The 18,003-nt window shown below is 36.4% G+C and overlaps 1 protein-coding gene across 1 annotated transcript in view; it reads left to right on the forward strand.

The window, feature by feature from the left end:
* LOC101854840 (lipoxygenase homology domain-containing protein 1) overlaps window positions 1-18,003 on the forward strand; it is a gene marked incomplete at its 5' end in the record, with an annotated part of 51,011 nt that overhangs the window by 17,730 nt on the left and 15,278 nt on the right. The window contains 12 exon segments of the mRNA XM_013085426.2: window positions 1,459-1,613; window positions 2,638-2,771; window positions 3,454-3,608; window positions 4,726-4,830; window positions 5,356-5,464; window positions 6,707-6,891; window positions 7,935-8,113; window positions 8,790-8,906; window positions 13,032-13,040; window positions 14,114-14,276; window positions 14,681-14,835; window positions 17,582-17,785. Of these exon segments, the coding sequence (XP_012940880.1) occupies window positions 1,459-1,613; window positions 2,638-2,771; window positions 3,454-3,608; window positions 4,726-4,830; window positions 5,356-5,464; window positions 6,707-6,891; window positions 7,935-8,113; window positions 8,790-8,906; window positions 13,032-13,040; window positions 14,114-14,276; window positions 14,681-14,835; window positions 17,582-17,785 (1,670 nt within the window).

The raw sequence follows: 18,003 nt of genomic DNA on the forward strand, positions 1-18,003 counted from the left end.
AGAGACTGGGAGAAAAAGAGAGGGGGGGGTGTCCGGATCAAACGCAGATTCCCTCACTATGTAAAAACTGTTTCTGGCTATAAAAATGAACAGCATTACAAAAAACGGGCTTGCGCTGAGTTCATAGTCAATATTCTTAATCGTAGAAGATATTATATTCGCCCTTTAAACAGCTTTGAGTCGGTCGAGACATCAGATCAGAACTTCAATGTTTTTGAAAGTTTGTTCTTTTTTAACTGTATTGAGTGATCTCTTGTGGGTAAATTTAGGCTACAGAAGGGGGTTGGTGTTTTCTGAAATGTTACGTCGATTCTATACATTGCTGCTGGAAACTTGTACCGTGGAAAGAAACTTAGAAAAAAAAGTACGGCAAGGCTTATCTCAATAACATGTGCGTGTCCTCAGGAAAGTTCATCATGATGTTTGAACTATGAATACTATCATGTTGTTATTATTGTTTGTTTTTGTTGGGGTTTTGTTTTTTGTTTTTTCCCTCTTTGCCAAACTGTGAAACAATCTTATGAATGGAAATACTTGTTCTAAAATAGCAACCGTTATTGGCCCACAGTTACTCTTACTTCCTCTCTGTTCCGTTTCCAACATATTATAATTATGGTCACTTTTGAGGATAAGCGGGCTAACCCAGATTTCGGGGGTTTCCAGAAATCTTGACCTACACCAAAAGTGGCCATTGCCCTACCTGAAGGAGAAGTTTTGTTTCATTGTTTGTTTATTTGTTTGGTTATAGAGAAAACTCCCATTGTCTTTTAAAGAAACTGAACGAGGGGCAAAAACTTTACCTTCGATTTTCTCAAAACAGCCTTTTTTGGGATAGCGCCCTTTTGCTTAAAAGTGACCATATTATTATGCTCACTGTTGTTTTCTTGAAATGATGATCCAATGGTTAGTACCATTTTGTTGTGAAGCATCATCATACAGCCTTTCTGTTTTAGCGGAGACTTACTCGACTACCTACTCATATGCTCGTTGACAATCTTCATTTTTTGCTGATATTGGCAATCTTTTGACAAATATAATGTAACATTCTTTTGTGGATTCTTATGTTCCTCTTATCATACAACTGAGAAACACGAATGCCAGACTCAATAGGGTTATGTATCAATTATCTTTCAATTTTGAATACTACAGCATCTCGTTGCAGGACATTTTGAATATTTTCACTCATTCTTGTTGACAAATATTTTTGTGTGGATATTCTCACTGTGGGTGATTGGCAGGTGTTCTTGTGTAGTTTGCTCCTTCTTTTCTATCGAACATCTTTGGTTCTTATGCCTTCTACCTCTTTTATTATATTTTTTGGTCTATCACTCGTTTGTAATACCTCTAATCTTCGTTGCCTGTATGACCTAATTGTGTTGCAAGTGCCATTAAATGAGTATTAAAACCACACAAAACGTATTTTCATTCGAACTTGTCATCTTTGTGTCTGTCCTGCAGAGCTAGAGTATGTGGTGCGTATCTTCACTGGAGACATTCGGTGGGCCGGCACGGATGCCAATGTGTTTGTCAACATCTATGGGGAAAAGGGTGACACTGGAGAGAGACAGATGAAGGATTCAGAGACAAACAGTAACAAATTTGAACGTGCTCAGGTGAGTTTTGATAGAAAAGGAATGATGGGATATATTCGCTTTATTATACCATCCTTTGAAAGATTCTAATGGTATGTTTTCCTTGGCTTCTGCGACACCAAAAATGAAAACGTCTCCCCATGTCAACCAAATGACAGGTCAGTTTTTGTTATTTTTGATAGAATGCAAATTTACTATCATTTTGGAATCTGTAGTGGAATCAGTAGGCCTATAAGATCTTTCTCTTGCCTATGAAAGATGTATAGTTTATAAAAATGGGATTGGGGGGGAGGGGGGAGGGGAATTTATTGAATACATCTGTTTTTTTATTTTTTTATATACATGCATTGGACAGACCATTTTCACCTTGACTGCAGAGCAGAAGTATCCTTGCTTCCTTGATGTTTTCAGTTTTGTGAATGGGGCATGAAACATTTAGAAATATTTGTATTCTGTGAGTAGAGCGTATAATGTTTATGATGTCAGAAATTGTGTGTTTTATGAGTGAAGCATGAAACATTTTCAATGGTGTGACCGGGACGTAAGACATTATGATGACAGCTACATTTGCTGATTTCAATGTGTTATTTATGTCACGACGTGGTGGAATCAGGCTCTCGTCAATTTTTGGGCATATGGGGTTATTGGTATCATCTTAAAGCCTGTTCATTTGCCTTCCTTTTGGTGAAAAAAATATTCATTCATCTATGTTGAATAGAAGTCGAAATATTTGCAGTTGAAAGATGTCAGGATCCCCTGGTTTCAGAGGTAAAATTAGCAAGAAAAGGGCCGCCATAGTTTGGTAACTTCCATAGCTTGAGAGTCCTAGGAAAGTGAAAATTTTCACTTTCGTGCATTGAATCAACGTTTTTCAATTAAACCCACACAAAAATGTGTTTTTAAATGGACATGAACGGTGTTAAGCCCCCCCCCCCCCCCCAAAATTTTTTTATTGCCCATCAGCCAAAAAAATGTCGATTTCTATGATTTCATTATTTTGACGAGCGCCTGATTTCTCAACGATGCCTCTCATTTGTATTTACAGGAGGATGTGTTCCGAATCAAAGCTATTGACCTTGGGAAACTGACCAAACTCAACATCAGACATGATAACAAAGGTGGAGGGGCCGACTGGTTCTTAGACAGGGTCGAAGTGGAAGATGGCAAAGGGAAAACAGGGTGAGAGCAATGTTTTAAAAAAGATATCTGGGCTATTCCATGGTAACTGACGGGACGTTTGGACTAGATCTGTAATTTCTTACAGTGATAACACTATCATTCAAAATCAGTTAATTTATTTCAACTTTAAATGATCAGTACATTTGAAAAACATATTAAGAATCATATTAAATGAAGTCTTTTGAAATAAAGCGCTTTATGCAAAATATGTGATGTATTTAGTTTCGATAACTGACAGGACAGAAAAAATACCTCCTTTGTCCCGTCAGTTACCAGAACTGAACACGTCAGAGAATTTTTTAAAGCACCTTTTTTTTCAAATGACTGCACTTGATATTGCCATATAATGGAAGGACTGTTTTTATAGCTTTATTTTCAGACCAGAGTCATGTAACAGAAATATTTGTTCTGTTTTCATTACACAGATTTCCCCACTTCTTTTGATAAAGATGGAGTCCTTCACTTTTGAAACTCTAAGATCTATTTGCCTAACATCTTTCAACATATTTACTGACCAGATCTAGAGCCATTTCAAAAGATGTCTTCTCTGTAAATATTTTATTTGGGCAATAGTATTTTTTATGTATGAAAAGAGGGGAAAAGTTTATAGTGTTATGGTATGACATTGTTTGCTGGATTTCTATGTGAAAAAAACCACCCTTTCTTTTTTTACTGTCAACAGCTACTTTTTCCCCTGTCAACGATGGCTTGCAGTGTCCAGGGATGATGGTCAATTGACCAGGGAATTGGTACCAGTAGACCAGGCCCTTAAGAAGCGACTGACCAAGAGAGATTCCACTACAGCTATCAAGGATGAGATTGGGCTGGAGACTAAAGGTTTGTTAGTAGTCTGTGAGGAATATAGGGGAGATGATGTGTCTGAGGATTTTTTTGATCTAGTCGTAAGAAAATAAATAGCCTTTTTGGCCTGCTAAACTGCCTCCAGTTTCCCTTTTTCTATGGACAATGGAAATTCACATTGATGCATTGTTGAAAATATCGCTTCAGTTCATTCTAGCATAATGATATCCTTTCCCTGAGGATAATGTGCAAGAGTTATATGTTTCATGATATGATGTGGAGGAATCGGGTGCTTATCAATTTTTGGATTTATAGAGTTATTAGTATCTTCTTATAGTCTGTTCAGTTGCCTTGCATTTGATGAAAAGAATACCCATAAATCTCTAATAGAACTCGAAATATTTGTGATTGAAGGAGGTGGCGGTCATCTGGTTTTGAAGGTAAAATTAGAGAGAAAATGGCCTTCAAAGTTTGGTGACTTCCAAATCTGTTGCGTTCTGGGAAACTGTAAATTTACATTACCATACCTTTGGTTATTAATGTTTTTCAGTAAAATCTATCAGGAATGTGTTTTTAAATGGTGTCAAACCCGAAACAACAAATTCAATAAAAATTGTCCAATGGTCAGATTCAATTTCATTATTTCGACAAGCGCTGGATTTCACCATGATGCCTCACATTTGTCTTTTTCAAGTGGTATCAAATTGACATAGTTTAAGGAAGATTAGCAAGTTGAAATGTATCTGCAACTGATTGTTGTTGTTTTTTTAATGATGTTGTGCAAAAGCTCAGATGAGATATAAAAGAGGAAAATATGGAAATGTCCTTTAAAAGTCTTTAGATCAAATTTCTAAATATGGGTCTTCTAAATCCTGCCAAAAAATGATAGATGTAAGGAATGTTTTTGAAGTGCTCAGAAACTGGCTTCTTAGAGGAGTTACCAGTCTTTGAAATTGATTTAATTAAGGAAAATTAGTTGATGTGATAAAAAGTGTTATATATTTTTAATTTAGTTGTGTAAGAGGAATTGTTGGGTAGAGCTGGAGAACATAAGAACAATGTATTCTGGAGTACCTTTTAAAAGAAACATTGATAAAAAACAAATTTTCCACCTCTCAAGTGTATATATATTTGTTTCTACCTTTCATTTCAGCTGCCATGACAACGTACCATGTCCAGGTTTTCACTGGAGATGTGTGGGGAGCAGGGACAGATGCAAATGTCTACGTCATACTCTTCGGAGATAACGACCATACAAGTAAGTGTGTAGATTTGACTGCCTTTAGAGAGAATAACTTAGCTCAAGTATGTTGATTTGCTTGCCTTGAGAGAGAATGACGGCAAAAATAAGCATGTTGATTTGATTACCACCTGACAGAATGACTGCACAAGTGTGCTGATTTGACTTCTTATGGAGAAAATGACCATACACCCATACAGTAAATGTGTTGACTTGACTGGACAGAATGACCACACAAGTGAGTGTGTTGATTTGATTGTTTTCAGATAGACTGACCCCACAAGTGAATGTGTTGATTTTTATTACTTCAATAGAGAATTATCACACAGGTAAATTAATTGATTTGATTACTTTTGGAGAGACTGACCACACAAGTAGATGTGTTGATTTGATTACCTTTGGAGAGAATTATCACTTTAGTAAATGTATTGATTTGATAACCTTAAAAGAGAATAACCATTCTAGTAAGTATGTTGACTTGATTACTTTGATAAGTATATTCGAGGGTTATTTTGGAGTCTGGTTGGTTTTTTTTGTCAACAGGTAAAATGTTCCTGAAATCGTCCATGACGAACAAAAACAAATTTGAAAGAAATCAGATGGATGAGTTTTTGTTGGAGCTTGTGAACATTGGGGAGCTGAAAAAGATCAAGTGAGAGATATTGAATTGTATTCTTATGTTCTTTTGTTTCTGTGTAGAATTGAAGGAGCTGGTTATTTTTCTTTAGTTTTTTTTTTAATTGTTTTCTTTTCTAGAGGGAGGGGGTTTGAGGTTTTTTTAGGTAGCAAAAAAAGAAAATACTCCTTTTTTTGTCCTATCAAAATATTTGACGTACAAGGGCTTACTGATCGAACAATGAATCACATTGCATGTACAAAAAGAACAACAAATTAATAAACTTGTGCTCTCAGACAGGCCCTATTGCTGGCCATCTTTTTGCAGTGTCAATTTATTTTTCCTGTAGAACTAATTTAAGGGATTTTTCTCAAGGAGGCTTCCTGGTGACCACTTATGTGAAAGTCATCGCTACTTGACTTTTCTTTCCTTTCTTTCTGTGGCTGAGTTCACTCCTGGCTCACCCAACAAGGCCCTTGATTAGCCTACAACTGCAGTGTCAAAAGTAGTGATATTTTGTTCTCACCGTGAGACGCTCATGCTGGTCGTATTCCACATCATCTGGAGTAAATCTGACAAAAGTAGGATTGACAAAAAAAAACCTTCTCTGAAAGGATGGAGATAACTTGACATGCGAGGTTGAGACAGCTTATTTCTAAAGAGTGAAAATAATGTCAGTTGCTGCTTAAAACATAATTCTCAGTCAAATTAATGTATATTGAGTCTCTGTAGAGAGAGTAGAAGATCTTATTTTAAATGTTTTTCACTTTGCACATCGTTTTCTCACTTCACCGAGGTGGGAATGGGTATCCGGCTATAGATAGTGAAAGATTTTGTCATTTTTTAGAAAAGTGTTTTGAGTGCTTAATCAGTTGCTCGTACTATATGCTTCTCAGGAAGCCAGGAATATTTTCGAGTGTTTTAGGGTCTTCTGTAAATTGTAAAGTGAATAGAGCCTACTGTTGAGGGGAGATATGCACAATATAATAAATCATCAGTTTTACAAGCGATCCGCTTAAGTCCGTTTGGGTACGTTTTACGTTAGAAACAAAAGACTAGTTTTTGTTTCGTTGTTCCTATCAGGAATCATGGAAAGCAAGAAAATTGTAAGCTTTTACCTTAGCATTAAACTGCATTTTGGTGGTTGTACAAAAGCTGCATCTTTAATAGTAATAGAGCTTTGAATTAGTGAAACATCGAAAATTCTCAAAATTTGGACTGAGGTGGATTGCTTGCGACAGCAACGAAAAGTTATTTATCATAATTATATTCTCTCAGGATTGGCCATGACAACAAAGGAGGTGGTGGTGCCTGGTTCCTGGACAAGGTGGTGATTGATGCACCCTCGCTGGGCAAGACCTGGGTCTTCCAGTGCGGTCACTGGCTCTCAGACAGTGATGAGGACCGGCTGCTAGAGAGGGAGCTCTTCCCACAGGAGCTGGCCACGGAAGAATATGTGCCTTGTCAGTATTCTTTAGTAATAACGTAGACAACAACAAAATTGGTAGCTACTTCGCTAATAGCTGCTGAAACAGTCAGGAAAATGTGACTGGAAATGCTGAACACTGATTATTTCTGCTATTAGGTGTCACATTTTTGGGGGAGGGAGGGGGGGTATGTCATATTCAAAATTACATAATGCTGATGCTTCTGTTTCTCCTAAAACATCATATTTCTGCTGGTCATGGTTGTATAAGCTTCTGAAAATTTAAAAATCTTGGTTTTACGAAAGTATCATTCCTTCATGGCAATACAGGAAATTCTAGTTGTATTGTTGACAAATGCAGGAACTGTAAAAAAGTATATACCATATCAATATTTTGTTTTCTGGGTATTCAGGAAGCACTGGCTTTATAGTTTCTGGTAATGTTGCTAGAAAGTATGAAAGCACGGGCCCTAGATTGGGATAATTTTCAAGATGCAATCTGAGGTGTGAATTCCAGCAGGATTTAATTAATTATGGAGAAGGAGAAAATGTTTTCTGTTTTACAATGCTTGTGTTTCAGTAGAATGTGATGTTTAAGACATTTAGACAATCAAACCAAACACACTCAAATTTTGAACTTCAGCTGAAAGCAGATATTTGGTGCTAAGAAGAGAACTGTGGAAAAAATCAGTTTTAAAGCACTACTTTTTGAAGATTGAATGTTTTAGTCCTCTACAGCATCTGTGTTATCTTTTAACAAGTTTTAGTTAGGTTTTTTGTTTTTGTTTTTTATTAAGTTACATACTCTATGGCAATGTTAGTTGGTGTTCATATCATATTGATTCATGTCTTTTTCACTTCTTTCTTTGTTGTCTTTTACTCTAATTGAATTAATACTCTTTCTTTTGAAAGAATCTGTGTGCACACAGTCAGAAGGGTGTCAATGTCACACACAACATGAACCTGCCAGATATTCCAAGCTGTTCTGCCATTGTAGGAATTTTACTATCATTGTTCATGACAAAGTTGTAAACCTTGCTAAGCTGCACAGATTTCATCACGTCTTTTTTCATTTTTCAGGTATCCCGTATGAAATCACAACGTTCACAAGTGACATCAGCAGTGCTGGCACTGACGCTATGGTCTACGTTGCTCTCTATGGGAAAGAGACTGCCACACAGCCCAAGAACCTTTGCTCAAGTAAGAGAGAATGCAAACAACGATTCAAGAGAGGTTCTCCGGACAAGTTTATCATTGAGGTAAATAATAATCCTAAGCAAAGAGGATGAAAATTTGTTCTAAATAATTGTTGTGAATGTTTACCATCCCCATCAATACAGTTTAGATCATTTGGGTGGTGGGTTGCTTAGACCTTGCCAGTCAGAGGTACCGTGAGTGGTGTGTGTTCAATCCTAGAAGGCATATTCTGTCAAATATGCTTCCCACTTGCCTTTGCCATTTTGAGTAAAAAAGAAAGAGCCTAATCATTACACCGCAGATACTGGTAGGATGTAGAAGCCATTGATAGGAGAGACAAATAAAAAACGGTAAAGTAAAAAATAACACCATCCCCATGAGACTGGCATCTGCTGACAAAAATTATTCAAATGGAGTACACTTACATGGTATAAGTAAAACAAAGTAGGTGTAAGCGTACAAGTTTTCTCCCCTCCCCCCCCCCCCCCTCACTCACTTGCTATCTCTCTATCTCTCTCTCTCTTTCTCTCTCTCACTCTCTCTCTCTCTCTCTCCCTCCCTCTCTCTCTCCCCTCTCTCTCTCTCACTCTCTCTCTCACTCACTCACTCTCTCTCTCTCTCTCTCTCTCTCTCTCTCTCTCTCTCTCTCTCTCTCTCTCTCTTTCTCAAGACCATTTCACAAATTAGCATGTACACTTTTATTTCTAACACATGCTTTGTTACTGAACTTAATAACAGCTGGAGGATGTAGGGGATACAATAGAGAAGATTCGCATTGGCCACGATGGTTCAGGCTTTGGAGCAGGCTGGCATCTGGACAAGGTGGAAGTGCGGAGGCTTCACGAAACTGGAAAGGTCAGTTATTTTCATGTACTTGTGTGCAGCTTATATCTGACTTTACAGGACATAAATATAAATATCCAATTCTTTTCTCTCACTTTTTTTCATATGTCTCTCACTCCATTCTGTGAAAGGAATCGTATATCACTTGTAGAATACTCAATTATATACTAGAGGTGAAGTGAAGTTTTCATTTGCATTTTCATATTATTTTCTGAAAATAGAATGTAAAGTAATTTGTTGTTTTGAGGTGTGGATTTTTTACATAATGCTATGCTTACTGTTTTACGATTGATGCTGTTTGTTGAATGTACAGTGTGCACGCCAGGATATGTATAGTTGTGTAGGTGGGTAAGTGACTTAGACTAACTCAGAAGGTGGGTTGATAGATGGACACATAGATGAACAAGTGGAGATAAACAAATGTGAATGTGTATATAATTATATATATAATATATACATATGTGTTACGACGTGGTGGAATCAGGCGCTCGCCAATTTTGGGGAATATGAAATTATTGGTATAATCTTAAAGCCTGTCCATTTGCCTTGCTTTCGATGAAAAAAATATCCGTTTATCTTATATACAAGTTAAGATATTGGCCAATGAAGGAGGCGGGGTCGCCTGGTTTCAGAAGTAAAATCAGCTAGAAAATGGCCGCCAAACTTGAGTAATTTCTTTAGCTTGAGAGTACATGGAAACTGAAAATTTACATCTTTTATGCCTTTGACCAATGTTTTTCAGAAATGTGTTCTTTAATTGGCATGATGATGTTGAGCCAAAAAACAAAAATTCTATTAAAATTCCCCAACCTGCGGAAAAATGCGAGTTTCTTGACTTTCACTATTTTGACGAGCTCCTGATTTCCCCACGCTGCCTCACATATATATATATATATATATATATATATATATATATATATATATATATATGTGTCACAATGCGATGGAATCAGGCGCTCATCAAAATTATGAAATCAGAGAAAATGGCATTTTTTCACTTGTTCGGCAAATTAATTCTAATTTTCTTTTTTTTTTGGTCCAACACTTTTTACGTCCATTTAAAAACACATTTCTATGTTGATCTTTTTGAAAAACGAGGATTAAAGACAAAAAAAAGTAATTTTTTAGTTTCCAAGGCCTTTGAAAGTCATCAACTTTGTCGCCATTTTCTTGTAAATTTTATTTCTGAAACCAGCTGCCCCCCCCCCCCCCCCCAACTTCAATTACTTTTCAGGATGGATAGGTATTTTTTCAGCAAAAGTAAGACAAACAAACAAGCTTTAAGATGATACCAATAACTCCACGTGTCAAACAATTGACGAGAGCCTGATTCCACCACGTCGTGACACACATATATATATATGTACATTTTATATATTGTGTGTAAATATATATTATAAATAGGTAACTAATAATGACTCTGTTATTTATATATGTCATGACGCTGTGGAATCAGGCGCTCGTCAATTTTTGGGCATGTGGAATTATTGGTATCCTCTTAAAGCCTTTTCATTTGTCTATTTTTCGATGAAAGAAAAGCCCATCTATCTTGAATAGAAGTCTAGATATTTGCAATTGAATGAGGTGGGGTTGCCTGATTTCAGAGGTAAAGTTAATGAGAAAATGGCCACCAAAGTTTGGTGATTTTTAAGCTTGAGAGTCTTCAGATACTGAAAATTTAAATTTTGTGTGCTTTTAATCAACATTTTTCAGTAAAAACTGTGTTTTTAAATGAATATTAAATGTGTTGAACTAAAAGATAAAGATTCGATGAAAACTGACATTAACCGGCAAAAATGTCAATGTCTTCGATTTCATTATTTTGACTAGCGCCTGATTTGACCAGGATGCCTCAGATATAGTCTCATATAACTGAAAGTACAGGATAGAGCTGTTGATATGTAATATTTTTTTTCCTATTTATGCTTTCTTATTTTTGTCTTGTATATGCTAATACAAAATTTATACAGGTGTCCTTATACTTCCATCTTTTCTTATATGACTCTGCAAATTTACTTCAACTTCACACTATATGTTTTACAACAATTGCCTGTACAAAGAGCTGTACTCAAAAATCTTTTTTGCTTCATTATCTTCTGACCCTTTTTCTTGCTATGAGCAATTAGAGCTGCTCTAACTGCTTGCTTTTATTAAGCCTGAATGTGAATATTTATAACAATGCTTTCATATTTATTCATGTCTAGTAAAATAGAATTCTCGAAAAATTGAAATGGTTTTGTGCTGCTTTTAGTGTGATTAGGAACTGATGTCATTTTTACATTATTGTTGAAGACTCCAAAAGATCAATTCCGCCCTGTAAGTAGAACTTTAATAGCACTGTCTGATGACTTCAAAACAAACTCAGGGAATTTTTTAGATTTAACTTTCTCTAACAAACCTATTCCTCTTATGTGTAAAAGTCTTTCGATTTACAAATGTGCCGTCTTTCTTTTTTCGTCTTTGCTGTAGCAAAATCTGGTGGCTTTGTTTTCACACACCCTGTTTAGTATGGTATAATCATAGAGGGCAAGTAGATTCTGGATGCATTGTTGATGTTGTTGTTGTTGTTGTTGTTGTTGTTGTTGTGTTTAAATAGTCGAGAACAGGGAAATTTGAGCTATGTAATAGAGAAAGGGCCTCAGCTATGAGAATGATTTTAGCTATCTCCTTTCTCTTCGTGCAGAATCTTGAAAAAAGTCAAAATGATACCATCTAACCCTGGCTTTTTGTTGCTCTGTAGTTTGCTTCTTCTTTCTCTGTTCTTTGTAGGTGGTCCTTGGGTTTCTTTCAGTCTCTTTCTATGAATACTTCACAGATAGTGATATAATTGAATTAAAGGTTATATTGAAGAGTTTTATTACATACTCAATGTTTAAAGACGCACATGAGTCATATTAATCTGGTAGAAGTGTCTATCAATAATGTATTCCTGTCATGGAAGCTATTTCCATTCATGTGCATTTTTCTTCCTTTGCTGAGTTTCATCTAGTGTTCTGCCATTCATTTTGCTTAATTTTACTACACTGAAGATATCAGCTGATTTGCGATGAAAATTTACCTCACCGATATTTTAAAAGATATTTAACGCATTTCTAGCGTTTAGTGTGTGTTTATTGATTCAAGAGCTTTTTAAAAGATCTAATACTGTAAGGGTATGCATTTCTTAGTGCTTAATGTTTCTCATAACCACAGCAATGTACTTCACTTTCCCCAAAAATTTGGTACATCCTGTTCTTTTAGAAGTTTCATGCACACTCTCTCTCTTTCTTTGTCTTTTTAAAAAGAAAGACATATATACTTTTTTTTAAACGAAAAGAAGAAAACCCTGTTCTATTACTCTCGTTAAGACAAATTCAGTGAGGACATATTCATGTAGTAGAAATATACAAATAAACATTTACTTTCACCCCTCTCCATCAGACATTAAAATACCCCCTGGGGCGGTGCCACTGACTGAAGTGTCTTTAGACCATTCCCAAAGGGGGGACATCTCATTCTAATGCACAGTAGAATTGTAAATGGGCTGATCCAACCATGTCATGCTCATAGCTGTGCCTGAACTACAACAGGGAACTGCTGCTTTTTCTTTCCTATTCCTTACTATCGTCATTTTCCTCTACTTCTTTTGTATGTTTGTCACACTCTTGTGACCGGTTATTTCCGGGGTGCCTTGATAGTCGAAGCAGACTTTGTGCTGTTGAAGCTAGAGAGGTGAGCAGAGTAAGTCTGATTCCCTGTAAAGACTTCTCTGTTGACATCCACCCCTTGGCGCTCCTATGACCTTATGCAGTTGCAAGCGCTGTAAAACCCTCTACTAAAACTAAAAACTAAACAAGACATTAAAATAGCAAAGTTTGGTTGTAGGCTTTGACCTTTTATGCTGACACACTCGCTTTGCATCATTTGAGGTGGCAAATTATTGGAAAGTCCATTTATGAAGTATACAAAAAGATCTATACAAAGAACAGTTCACTTTTAGATCTGGGTTTTCTTTATGCTTCGAAGGTCTTACTTCAGCACCCTTTTTCCTTTTCTGTTTGTTTTCTTATCACTTATTTTTCCAAATGTATTTCATTCTAAAACAATGTCTCTTTTGCATTTATCTCTGGCTTACTCTTTGGTGTTGGATGCTGGCAGAATGGACTAGTAAGTGATTATATATATATAGATATATATTTATACTTATTTAATTGTACGTGTGAGAGTGCCTTTTGCTGCTCTTTATTTGTAACTTAAAATTTGCTTCAATGTTGGAGAAACATGTAATTTCCTATTCTCTTTGTTTTGTGGGGAGGGTCAGTGAATGAAGTCATCAGTGATAAAATAATGAAAATAAATACAACAAAACCCTAACAACTCGAACTTCACAAGACCAGAGAGTTTCTTCAAATTAAGTAGCTTTCATGTTTAGGGAAGTTGCAATGCATAGAATAGAGAAGGAACCAAAAATTTTAATGGGGGACTTGAAATCCTTTAATGATAACTGGAATGTGGTTTTTAGCAGCATGGTGTTAAATTCAACTGTATCTGTCTGCTACTTCAGTTGGGTAGAACCTTTTCAGTGACATATAATATATGCCCTACAGGACACAAGTAAATTATTTTGAAGGTGGAGCTAGGACGCTTGGCTGTGAGTTACAGTCTTGCTACAAACAGGCAGACTAACTTCTTTCACCACATTTTACTATATTCGGATCAAGATTTTCAAATCTATTTATGCAGAAATGCTTCATTCTTTATGTTTGTGCAACCATGCAATAGGAACAACATGCAAAGACTTTATCTTAGCATACCAGTTTCATGTCTGAAGAGCCTTTTTACTGGGGTTTTAATGTCACCTCAATTTTTTTTTTTGCTACAGTTTTTAATATCAGTTGATAAACGGTCCATTAAGCTTTCCTTCTCATCAATTGTGTGCTGCAGACTGTAAGAGTCATTTCTCTTTTGAGTTTACCAACTTCACATACCTTGTACCTTAAATTTGAGCTAAGGACCCCCCACCGCCCTTTTCTTTAAAAATCCTCTTCTGTATCCGAGGTTGACTTACTGAAATATTCTGCTTCAGGCTCGAAGTATTTTCCATTCGGACACTGTATTACTTTTTGTTTATGTGGTAATTTTTTACTTGGTAGAACCACTGAATTGATACTTTACCACTGTTTTATGTATTTATGAAAGACCTCAGAATAGTATATTTAATGAGAGTTGCATGTCCCTAGGGCTCCATTACCTACACTTTCCCATGCAATCGATGGCTTGCCAAAGATATGGAAGATGGCGCCATTGAGAGAGAGCTGCTACCGGAGAAAGCAGTGCAGGAAATCATCGGGAGAGACGGCCAGACGAAGAGCAAAGAGGTCAAAATCAAGGACAGGCTTAAAGGTAGGGAAAAAACTGGTCTCGTCTTCAGGTAACATGCAATTAACTGAAGTTAACTCCTGTAACAACCTCCTAGTTCAGACAATCATATGTACAAATAACCATTCCCCTTTCCCCCACTTACGTTTTTTACTATACTAAAGTTACACTGTTCAAGAAGACCTCATGTCTAAGATTACCACTTCTCAACAATGGGTGGTCGTTTTGGATTTGCTCCGACTTTATTTGTTTATCTTTAAGAAATGTCAATCTAGAATTTTGATCAAATCTAACTAATATGTAGAAATGTTTCCATTTGTTTTATTTTCTACTGTTCGATACATCATTTTTTTCACTTCTGTTTTGACAAAATGCTCTGTTTTGGGTTGTTTTTTTACCTATTCATTGTGTTTTTCTATCATTTCCAGCCAAAAAGTATACTGTGGAAGTATTCACTGGTGACATGAAGGGTGGCGGCACAGATGCCAACGTCTTCCTCTCTGTGTTTGGTGACAAAGGGGACACAGGAGAGCGACAGCTGCGCAATTCAGAGACAAACAGAGACAAGTTTGAGAAAAACAAGGTGAGAAAGAAACTGTGTATTGTGAACCTTCATAAACCTTTTGTGATAGTCGGAGTCTCTCAAGGCTCTTAACAACTTTCATAGAACACGGCGTCACTTTTCGCCTGATTCTGTTTCCTTTAGTTAGCATGACTCAGGAGCCCGCTGGAGCTCCCCGGCTAGGGGTCACGGGGTCAATGAGCCCTGAAGCGATTTTGCCGGTGTCGGTTAAGAAGTTCGCATTTTTGTCTACGTTTGAAACAATATAGCTTCTTCCCCATCCCACGCAGCAAACCATTACACTGATTTACTAAAAGCTCAATGTCTTTGAGATTTTTTCTGCGTTAGAGTGGTTAATTTCTGTACCTTAGTTTTTGTTCTAGACATGTGTTTGTAGAGTACACAATTTGTCCCATTTTAGTTACAAACTTATGAAATCTGTGTTGAACTGACTACAAATATCATGTCTTTTACCCTGAGAAATCTTGAATCTGCGCAAGTAGTAATAGTCAAGCTATAAGAGAAGAAAGATGCACTTCTGCATTTTTTAAGTAAAGACACTCAGTGTTTGCTCTTGTTTTATCATTAAACAAGAGAAAGTTACTCTGCGTTTTAGTTTTACGGCACTTGCAACACAATAAGGTCATATGAGTACCGAAGATTAGAAGTGTTACAAGAGAGTAACAAAGATAAAAAAGAAGGAGAGATCAGGACGATAGATGTTTGTTAGGAAAGAAGGAGCAAACCACACCAGAGCACCCGCCAACTACTCACTTACTCTGTGTTTGTTCATAAATCATGCTGTGTCTGTGACAGCCTTCATACAACTAAGAAAGATAAATAAATATTATGCGATTTTTAAAAAACACAAAACTGTGTAAATACATGGGTGGAGATAAACTTCTTGTATGGAATAAGAATAATGACAAATACATTTATTCTTAATTTTTGTGTCAGAAATATGCGCAGACACTTATGAATGTAAAGAAATCAGAACATTGTCAGCTATTGCAAATGATCATAGAAATGAAAATAAAAGCTGGAAAAGTCTGATGCTGATTCTGTGTCTCTGGAAAGCTGGAAATTATTCTTATAACCCAATTATGAGAAGTCATCCCTGTTAAGTCAGCTTACAAAAACTAGACTTACCGTTTTAAGAAAAGTAAGGAATTTCTGGAGTGTACAGATGCTGTTCGTGTATTACATTGTAGATGTATTCTGGCACTAAAATCAGTTTGTACTTTTTCGTAAAGAGACTTCAGGGTAATTTTTTTTAACTTTCGAAAAAATATACAAATTTTCACGATTATATTAGAATTAGACTCATGAAGTTGTATTTGGAGGAACTACTTCATTGCGAATTGTGTGCCAGATGAATAAAATTGCAAAATGACAGCTTTCTATTATATGCACAGATACCATCTTTTCTGAGTATCTGCACTAATATTATTTAGTTCATGATCCAAAAGTTCAACAATTTTTTACATGGCGTTTATTTTATATTGATTTTTGTCACACTTGTCAAAAAAAATGTTTCCATTTAGCATTGCCAACTTCAGCGCGTCTAACGAAATAACTAGACAAGTTACAATGTCCTTTCTTTTTTGAGCCTCCTGAGCGAAAATGCGTTCTTAGTTTGCATTAAATGATAATTACCATAAATACAAGGATATGCCTAAAACTGTCCATTGAAAAGTACCAAAACTTAAGTCAGCCCAGAGAGAGAGGCAACAGGGAGCTGACCCCATGACCCCGCGTGATAAGGCGCTCCGCAGGGAACCCCACGCTGCAACTAAAATTCATCTGCCGGTGCGCCGTGAGAAACACATTCAACACCAGAGTCTGTGGTGTAGCAGTTAAGTCCTTTGTCATAGCACACAGAAGATGTGAATTCAATTCTCAAGTGGAGAGAATTTTTTTGGAGTATTTTGTTCTGTCTGTTGGGATGTTATATATCCCTCTGAGCCTGGGTTGGCCTGACAGGCAGAGTTGAAGCAGCCTGCCTCCTTAGTCATCTAGATCCTGTCTATGTGAGCAGAGAACATGTTCAAATATGAAAAAGTACAAGTGCTACGGAGGAGATTGTGAGTTCAGCACGTTAGGGAGTTTGGGATTCTTGTTTACTTTTACCGAAACGAAAGTACATATTTGGGATTTTTTTAGGCACTACTGTTGGTGAGTTTGTTCACTTTACTCATACTCAGCTGAATTTACAGACCTGTGCATTAAAAAATTTATTCATATATGTATGCATATTTGTCTTTGTAATCTGAATTGCGCCATGGGGATCAATGAAAATATTACTCGTTTATTTATTTATTTATTTATAAAATTAATTCATTTATATGTGTTACGACGCAGTGGAAATAGGCACTTGTCAATTTTTGGGAATGTGAAGTTATTGGTATCATTTTAAAGCTGTTTCATTTGTCTTGCTTATGATGCAAAAAATACTCATCTATCTTGACTAGAAGTATAGAGAAATTCGCAATTGAAGGCCGCCAAAGTATAGTGAATTCCAAAACTTGAGAGTCCTTCGAAACTGAAAATTTACATTTTTTTGTGCCTTTTATCAACTTTGTGGGGATAAAATTCACAGGGGACGTGAGTTTTGAAATGGACTTAAAAGTTGTTGAGCTATAAAACACAAATTCGATCAAAATTGTCACACCGGCATAAAATGCCATTTTCTTCATTTTCATCATTTGGACGAGTGACTGATTTCACCCTGATGCCACTCATTTATTTTATTTATCTTGTTGTCTAGATGGATCGCTTTGTTCTTGAGGCTGTGGATCTGGGTAACCTGTACAAGGTGAAGATCCGCCATGATAATTCCATGTTCAACCCAGCCTGGTATCTGGATCGGGTGGAGGTCTCTGATGGACGCGACAAATCTGTCTTCCACTGTGAACGATGGCTGGCAAAGAACAAAGATGATGGAAAGATTGAAAGATCGCTCTACATAAAGGTATGTTCTACATTCATGTCGGAATGTGACTGAAGACAGTGTGAGGTTGAGAGTACATTTATTGTCTCTCTGGATAACTTTTTTCTTGATGTTATATGACAGTTTTGCAATTATCAAGGAATTTTAAGCATTGTCTTTGTTGGGATGAAAAGTTTGGAAAGTTTATATCACCCCAAGTTCTATATTAATTATATTATACTTTTGACAAAGATATTTAA

The sequence above is a fragment of the Aplysia californica genome, unplaced genomic scaffold, assembly GCF_000002075.1.
Source record: "Aplysia californica isolate F4 #8 unplaced genomic scaffold, AplCal3.0 scaffold00015, whole genome shotgun sequence".
Taxonomy (NCBI): domain Eukaryota; kingdom Metazoa; phylum Mollusca; class Gastropoda; order Aplysiida; family Aplysiidae; genus Aplysia; species Aplysia californica.